This window comes from Aedes aegypti, unplaced genomic scaffold (genome assembly GCF_002204515.2).
Source record: "Aedes aegypti strain LVP_AGWG unplaced genomic scaffold, AaegL5.0 Primary Assembly AGWG_AaegL5_hic_scaff_830_PBJ_arrow, whole genome shotgun sequence".
NCBI lineage: Eukaryota > Metazoa > Arthropoda > Insecta > Diptera > Culicidae > Aedes > Aedes aegypti.
Genome location: NW_018736526.1, coordinates 15,402 through 24,289, shown reverse-complemented (window position 1 = coordinate 24,289; position 8,888 = coordinate 15,402). Strand labels below are relative to the sequence as shown.

General features: G+C 43.4%; 1 protein-coding gene and 1 long non-coding RNA gene across 2 annotated transcripts; one reads left to right on the top strand and one right to left on the bottom strand.

The window, feature by feature from the left end:
* The first annotated feature begins 483 nt into the window (after nucleotides 1-483).
* Nucleotides 484-2,268, top strand: LOC5572337 (zinc finger protein Xfin). Its single transcript, XM_021857157.1, has 2 exons — nucleotides 484-633; nucleotides 700-2,268. Exons 1-2 carry the CDS (start codon nucleotides 611-613, stop codon nucleotides 2,174-2,176), a joined length of 1,500 nt encoding a protein of 499 aa, XP_021712849.1. The 5' UTR covers nucleotides 484-610; the 3' UTR covers nucleotides 2,177-2,268.
* A 3,609-nt stretch (nucleotides 2,269-5,877) lies between these two features.
* LOC110681417 lies at nucleotides 5,878-6,148 on the bottom strand. Its single transcript, XR_002503194.1, has 2 exons — nucleotides 6,092-6,148; nucleotides 5,878-6,021 (listed from the first exon to the last, which is right to left on the bottom strand). It is a non-coding gene; the product is annotated as an uncharacterized LOC110681417 (long non-coding RNA).
* Nucleotides 6,149-8,888: the final 2,740 nt, after the last annotated feature.

Genomic DNA, 8,888 nt, shown 5'->3' with positions numbered 1-8,888 from the left:
CTCCCGACCGTTGCTAGGGGCAACGTGAAGAAAATAGCATAGTAGGCTGTTAAATGTGTAAGAGGGATTCGAGAAAAAACCGTTGTGTAATAAAGACGTGTTTGAGTGCAGTGAAAGTGGTAATTCAATTTATTTGACCAATTCGTCGGCCGATTCTGTTTCTCCGTGTTTCTGCTGTTCCGCTCCGGATACGACCCTACAGAAATATTCGAATGATAATTTTGAAAATTTGAAGTATCACACTTTTTAGGAGAGAAAATCGAAAAATGATGTAAAAATTGAACTTGTATGCTCAATTTTGTGAGTAACTGTAGTCCTACGTCAAAACATAGTTTACGCATAAGATAAAAAGATTGTATTTTTGTGGTCCAAGTTGAGTGGAGGTTCTCATTTTCGGCGAGTTGAAACGCTGCTTTTCTTTTGGTCTGTGATGGCATCACTGGTACTCCAGGTGCAGTTGCACTGTCATCAAAAACAAAAAACGCTGCCGATGCAGTTCTGCGCTGCAGTTGACATCAGTAGTTTGCGGCTTCAGTTTGCATATTTATAAAAGGGAATCGTTTCCTAAACCTTACCAAAGAATTCTTGCAAATTGTGCATTTTTCATGTGATGGACGAAGACTACCTGATAGTGTAATAATTTGCACAAGTAAGTGATTTCGTATTTCACCGATTCAATTGTTTTCGTAATGGTTTCAGACCAAGCGGACCGCCGGATTCCTACTGCCGGTTGTGTCTTTCGGAGTCCAATGTCGAGCCCTTGCTGTTGGTTTCGGACGGTTTCCTCCAACCCAACCAGGGACTGGTAGATCTTATCAAGCGATATGTGGAAATCGGGCTATCCGCCACGAGGGATAGCCCGTGCGGAATTTGCCACACCTGCCGGATGATGCTGGAGGAATTCGAGAGTTTCCGGGAACGGTGTCTGCGGTGCGATTACATCCTTACAGGGAAAGAGCGCAATGTGCCATTTGAGTGCAGCGAGTGTCCAAGCCGGTTCCGATTCAAGACAGAGTTCGAACGGCACTGGAAGTTGTACCATGAGATGTTCTTCCGGTGCGATTCTTGCGAAGCCGGATTTTCAACGCAAGCCATGCTGGATGGTCACCAGGAGCAGTATCACAAAGAAGGAGGGAACGAGATGACTTTCAACTGCTCGTTCTGCTCGCGGATATTCGCCGATGAGAATCAGCTTCAATTCCACGTTCGATTGTCGCATACGACGCCAACGTCAGTAACGGATTTCGTTCCTCCGCCGGCCAAAAAGAGAAAACCGGCCAGGAAGCCGAAGCCTATCCAACAAGAGCCCGAAAACATCGATAAGCCATACCAGTGTAAAGCTTGTAAGATTAGATTTACCTTCATTGGATCTTTGACGCGCCATTTAGCTGAGAAACACCGAAACTACGCTAGATCGTCGAAAAAAAAAAAATCCACGACTGTCGCTACGGGAATTCAGTCCAGCAGTCCAATGGCCACAGATAGCTCATTAATGCCTGAGGTTATGATTCAGGAAATCGAACCTTCAGCTATGGCGTTTCCCTTCGATAGGGAAAATTCTGCCATGAGTAACCACTTCTCAGCCCAAAATGGATCGGAACGATCTATAGTCTCACCGTTCGTCATAGCTCTGAATCGTTTGGATCCCGACTTGATCCCTCCGATAGCAAACTACGAGATTCCTTTGGGAAAGTTTTACCATGCCTTGCAGAGGCAAGCGGACCCTGTTGAGGAACCGCCGATGGACGACGAAATCCTGATGAACTATCCTTCGTTTACGCGCAGAGTCCACAAGGCGGTCCGCTGTGATCAATGCTTGGCGGAGTTTTCCGATAAACGGGGCCTCGATCGACACCGGGCTATCAAACACGACGGCGCCTACCACACGTGCCCGGAATGTTTCCGCCAGTACCCGGACAAGAGCAGCCTGGATCGGCACAGATATCTGCATACCAATGATTTCCCCTACAATTGCGACCAGTGTCCGCTGGGATTCGTGCGGCAATCGCTTCTGAACCAGCACAAGGAAAAAGCTCACTATCCGGGGGCGCCCCCGATTCAGCTGTACTATTGTCCGTACTGCAGTCGGCCGTTTACCGTCAAACAGAAAATCAAGTCCCACATCATGTTTCTGCACAGTGATCAGAGCGATGATCTCTACAATCTACCATTCTAACGCAGAAGGATTTGTGGCCATTGATCTACTGAAGTAGGTATCTATTTTATATATAAAAGTATATTCTTCTAAATTCTGTCGGATCTGAGGTTGAAATGATGTTTCTTTCGGAAAGAATTACGTGAAGCAACTCGGTTTTGCAAAGATTTAGTTGGCTAGCCTTATGAATCAAAATGATCTTCATATGTTCTGTTCGTATATTCAAAATTCATAATGTGAAACCGAGAAGCTTCGCTTCCCTTCCCTTTCAGGACGGCTTTTCTACACACATTTCACGTATTTTTACATCTATCAAATGGGTTTATTTTACCAGTAGCGTGAGGTGACAATTCTCGAGTCGAGTGAAGTGACTCTATTTGATTAACATGGCGAGTCAATTCACTCGAGTCGAGAATTGTCACCTTGCTATACTAGGCCGACAATTCTCACCTCACGCCACTCGTAGAACAAACCTAAGTCAAGCGTGTGCTGGAATGAGGGCGTAAGTACATTACATTAGAGTGATGTACATTTTGAAATTTTGACTCAGCTATGCTTAAATTATTTTTATTATTTATTTATTTACTTGCTGTTACTTCAATTAGTTTGATAAAACCTTGTCAATGATGTTACGCCTATTTACTCGGTCCAAGGCTGTGCCCCTCCAACTTCGATTTCGGCCCACGCTCTCCAGATCTTGTTACACCTGATCAAGCCACCTCGCTCGCTGTACTCCCCGCTTCCTTGTACCAACCGGATTCGACGCGCCTTCTCGATACAGGGTTCGCCGTAGAGCTTAGCGAGCTCGTGGTTCATTCTCGGCCGCCACACTCCGTTCTTTTGCCCACCGCCAAAGATTATCCTAAGCACCCTTCTTTGGAACACTCCAAGTGCTTGCAGGTTCTCTTCCAGCATGGTCCATGCTTGGGGCCCCCTCAATGTGGGAACAGGTTGGTTTCCTTCATCCGCCGTGCTGAAGTAGTCACTTCTTCCGCTGTCGTGACCCTCTGCGCTTTTGTTCTCCGTGCCATTCAGGTGTTCATCATAGTGCTGCTTCCACCTTTCAATCGCCTCACGTCCATCCGTCAAGATGCTTTCATCCTTATCCCCACACATTTCGGCACGAAGCCTTTTCGGTATGCGTTAAGCTTCTCGCAGAGCTTTCTTGTGAACGATGCAGCTGCTCCATTTCTTCACATTCCAGGCGGCGCTTTTTGTCCCGGAATAGGCGGGTTTGCTGCTTTCGTTTCCTTTTATATCGCTCCACGTTTTGTCGCGTTCCTTGTTGCAGCTTGCAGCCACGCTGCATCCTTCTTCTCCAAAACTTGCCTGCATTCTTCGTCGAACCAATCGTCACATGTCCTCGTTTCCACGTACCCGACGATGCTCTCGGTAGTGTGATCACTATTTCACAAATTTTTGTCATGTTTTCCTTTGGAATCCAAAAATTGTTAAATTTTTTTTGATAAAATCAGTACTTCATTGATCTCTATCAGTTTATGTATTCGATATTTTATGAAATAAAATTTAACATTTCATAAAATTAGTTTTAATATCACAAATTGAAAATAACACATTGGGGCGAAATTGATCACTATACACACTTAAATTAGAATGCCGTATCTCGGCTAATTTTAACCGAGATCCGCACAGCCGAGAAGTCGGCAAACAAATTTCATGGGATCTCAGTAAATAAAAGCCGAGTATCATTGAAACGTGCTTCGTTGCTAAGCAACCGGCCAAATTGTTAGCTGAGTCACGGTTAAAATAGGGAAACGAGATTCGCACAGCCGAGCTCGTGAAAAAAATCTAAGTGTGTATAATTAAGCATATTTTAAAATGTAAAATTTCCCTATCTACTAAATTTGGCTATCCTGATCTGAACATGATGTCAAAATTCTTACAACTCGTATATTCCCTGGCCAAGAACACAGGGTTTGACGGTGCCAAAGTAGAAGTGCACCATAATAATACCCGTCTGTGAACATATCACCTTACCAATACTTTGGCACACCTCTAACGGTTCATGATTTATCATGAAACGGCTGCACTCAGGCGAGGATCTTTTAATATGTTTCGGCATATTATCAGGTCCTCTTCGAACGGAGGGACCGCCAGGGCTCATTAGTTACTTATAAACCAGTGCTGGTTGTTGATGTTTCAGTTCCTTTACACGACCTGTAGCATCCTTTGTACTAATCAGTAATGGTGGTTAAGTTTCGAACACCAGTATGTATGCGAAGCCGCCATCTTTCGATTCCAACATGTTCTAAGTTACCGTTGGGCACTCAAATGCATTGTGATGCGGATACTTAATTGATCTTGGCTACTGTCAAAATCCAATAGGTGGGGTAGGAGTTGCCATATACGTGTTTCAAAGCCAACGTGTGTAAATCGTTTTATAATGCAACATAAGAATGTGTGTTTGGTGAAACTCTGCGTTACAACTCGTTGTTATAAAATTAGTGATTGTGAGGGTGCTAATAATGATGTTTAAAAATTGAATTGTGATGAAAATTTTAAAATGGCGTTGAAAGTGATTGTGACAGTTTTTACAACACGCAGCGAACTGGACTATCGAATTTCATACATTTGCTTATGAAAGGTGGAACGAATATTGCAATACGAACGCTTTATGTATAGTTTTAGCATCACACCTCATCAAGGCGTCGATAGGCGCGTGATGTACGCTCGGGCCTATCGATCGCAAGGTTCTTGGTTCGATTCCAGGTTGCCGCGAAAAACGTTTTTTATTTTCAAATTCTGGTTTCATAAGGCAAATTTATGAATTTCAATCCGATTTCTTGTGGCGAATTTTCATAAGGGGTTCCTATGTTTATCGATAGTCCATTTGCCTGAGTGAAATATACAAATAATAATTATATGAACCCTACTAGTTTAACAATGGCCATAAATATATTTTGGAATCATTTCTCTGAAGATAAACACTATGGCCTAGTTCTTCACAAATGTATGATAAAAGGGTTTATAATGACAGCGAGTGCAGAAGAATGGATCGAAATGATTTTTTACTGTAACTTTCTTGATCGTAGTGCTAAATCGTAGTTTGAATACCCGCATAAACCAGAACCGTACTGGAACAATTTACCAAACTATCCACAACCACTAACGACAATATCTAACCCGTTTCCTGTAACATCCAAAATAACAATAAACCGACACTACCGCAAACGACTTTTACAGTTCGGTAAATGGTAAATGGGAAAATAACAATGTGGGGAATAGGTGGTTAAGTTATGTAACCATTCAAAAACGACGATTTTCTCGAACAAAATTTGTCGTGGATGGTTTGCCAAAGGGTGGGTAAACCATCCATTTTTTGCCAAATCTAATGTTGGGCAAATAGTTGAGAAATTGTTAAACCATATTTATTTATTGAAATCATATAATGTATGTGTAATTGTTGGCTAATGGTACTTTATGGTATTTTAAACGTATGCTGAACTGTTCTATTACATTTATACCATTAAAAAAAGAACGGGGATATTTCTTAGAAGAGGCAATGAAACAAGTAAATAAGTGTGTAAAAACTTAGTTTTAATTAAAACCTATGGAATCACGATTGATCACGAATAACTTGTTATCACTTTATAAACAATTTTTTTGTTTGAAATGAGTTCAGCCCACACGCACTACTTGATTCATTATTCGCTATTGAAAATGATCAACTAGAATTGTAGAACTAAAACTATTATTATTCATCATTAAATCACTAGCATTTTAATGTAGGAGCTCGGGACACTGGTTTGATAAGGTGCAATCCAAGCTGCGCGGCATCATCATCATTCCGTCCCGGTTCTTCCGCTTATCATCGTTCCGACCGAAGCAAAAACGGCAGCTGTTTTCTGGAGAGAAACAAACAGATGCACATTACATGAGGATTCATGGGATCAAACTTGGGATCAGAGTACTTACCAGCACTTCCGGATCCGGTTCTAATAACATGATATGTTTTTCATTTCAATGAAAAAACCTGACTTAATCCACCGATGGTGAGACTGAACCCTTCTTACATTTCCATACCGGTTTGAGATAATTATTATTCATCTTTCATTTGAAACCTTGTACCAGTATAACTAAACTTGAGAATGTTGTGACTATGTTCTATCTGTCCTAATAGTTTAATGGTTTGCGAAAAAGTCCTGGAAACTACACGTCAAAAGGCGGATATCAAACTTTATTACTTTTCATACTCTTTTTATCATAGTTTAAGAGGGTCTATAAACCCATGTTGCCATCCTGTAAAATAATATCGAAAAATGAAAAATTGATATCCTAAAATTATTTTGCCAGCGATTTTTTAAAGGTTTATGTGCAGGTTTAAATTATAATTCGATTGCAATATGATTGTGAATGATGTCAGAGCTTTCAATCGATGAAAAAAAAGCTTAAATCGGTTTGAAAATAGCTGAAAAATTGATCAAAATGTAAAAAGTTGTATATCTTAGAAAAAAAAAATCCAGTACCTTAGAAAATTCTTCCATTGATATCTCTGTAACTAGTAATCCGATTTCAATGAAAATTTGAAGGCTTATGATTGAATGTCAGAGCTTTCATTAGCCGATAAAAGAACTTAAATCGATTAAAAAATGGCTGAGAAATCGATCAAAATGCAGACAGTTGAAAATATTAGAATATGCTTTTTCTAGTACTTTACAATACTGTTTGAATCATAACTCTGTAACGAAATGTCCGATCGCAATGAAATTCAATAGCGTTCTATGGGAATGTTGTAGCTTTCTTTTAGAGCTAAAAGTGTTTAAATCGGTTGACAAACGGCTGAGATAATTAAGTGACATTTTTTGTAACACACACACACATACACACACATACATGCGTTATCGCTGGCATGATGCCCATCTGCATCACCCTGGCCGAGGACGTGGAGTGTTATGAGCGAAGAGGCACCAGAAATGTGAGAAGGATCGTCAGGACGGACTCGTTGGCTAAGTGGCAGCAAGAGTGGAACAACGCGGAGAAGGGAAGGTGGACTTACCGTCTAATTCCAAATGTATCACTGTGGTTAATAGGAAGCATGGAGAAGTGAACTTCCATCTGTCGCAGTTCCTGTCCGGACACGGCTGTTTCCGGAAGTATCTGCATCGGTTCGGACATGCTTCTTCACCTTGTTGCCCGGAGTGCGAGAATGTGGAGGAAACACGGAGCATGTAGTCTTCGAATGTCCTAGGTTCGAAGAAGTGAGGAGGGACATGCGAGGAGTCACTGTCGATAACGTTGTCGAAGAGATGTGCCGAGAAGAAGGCATCTGGAACGCTGTCCGATAGCACGGTATCGAGAATAATGTCCGAGCTTCAGAGGAAGTGGCGTAGCGACCAACGATCTGCTAGCTAGAGTGAACGCATGAAAAGGAAGAATGGCTGGCTCGGTTTCTGGAGATATTCCTTTGCCGGGGAACTCTCTGACGGAGTAGGCTAGATCCACCGCCGGGGGACTAGCTGAGTAGACGCGGCGTTGCACCGGTCCCGGGTCGTAGGAGCACCAGTGTACCGGACGATAGGCTTCACCGGAATCGCTGGACTGACTTCGGCATCCTACCGGTCGTCCCGTAAAAAAGTGAAGATCAGCAGTAGCAGCCAGCAGCAGCAGCAGGAGAATCGGTCCTCGGGAGAACTTCCATCGCCGGGGAATTCTTCGTCGGTGTAGGCTAGGTCCACCGCCGGGGACTAGTTGAGTAGACGTGTCATAGCGCCGGTTTTAGGGTCGTCGGGGCACCAGTGAACCGAAAGCTAGGCTCCACCGGAATCGCTGGACTGACTTCGGCACCCTTCCGGTCGGCTCGAAACGTAGAAAAAGAAGAATCGGTCTCGGGAGAATTTTCACCGCCGGGGAATTCTTCGTCGGTGTAGACTAGGTCCACCGTCGGGGACTAGTCGAGTAGAGTACGTCGGGACGCTGGTAATGGGTAGTCGAGGCGCCTACGAACCGGAAGTTATGCTCAACCGGAATCGTTGGACCGACCTCGGCATCCTACCAGCTGAACAAAGAAAAGGAGAAGGTCGTCGTAACTGTGTGAGTACGCGCTCTGAATGAGTGCAGAGTAGTGTACAAACTGGAGCCGAAGGGCTCAGAATGTTGCATGTAGGTACTAACAAATTGACGGGTCGCCAATGGGCGAAAATAGGTACTAACAAATTACTAACGTGAGGAGCCGAAGGGCTCAGCATGAGGCACAACGTTCAGCGGTTTTAAAACTGCTAACAGGAGCCAAAGGGCTCAGGAGCCGAAGGGCTCAGGAGCCGAAGGGCTCAGGAGCCGAAGGGCTCAGGAGCCGAAGGACTCAGCATGTAGAGTAACAAATTGTAGAGGTGCGCTCAGCACGTTAGCCTCCCCTCTGAAGTAATACCGGAAGGTGGTTCCGGAGGGTTATGGTACTAAACCTAGGAGAGTGTTTTTAGTGGGGAAAGCACATTGTGGATCCCACACCGCGCCAAAAATTACACTGGCATGAGCATGAACATATACAGGCCAGTCTATGATGATTTTTAAACTCCTAGTTGCATGAAAAAAAAACACTCACATACACACACACACATACGCACACACATACACACACACGGACATGTGCTCAGTTCGTCGAGCTCTATCGATTGGTACATGAGACTTGGCCCTCCGGGCCTCGGATCAAAAGTCGGTTTTTTTCAAGCGATCTTTATACCCTTCTTATGGTTGTAAGAAGGGTAAAAAACAACTA

Bases quoted from the DNA above. Each gene is read 5' to 3' on its own strand.
- LOC5572337 (XM_021857157.1), top strand. From the start codon at position 611: ATGGACGAAGACTACCTGATAGT. The intron at 634-699 runs GTAATAATTTGC...TAATGGTTTCAG, and splicing joins GACGAAGACTACCTGATAGT to ACCAAGCGGACCGCCGGATT.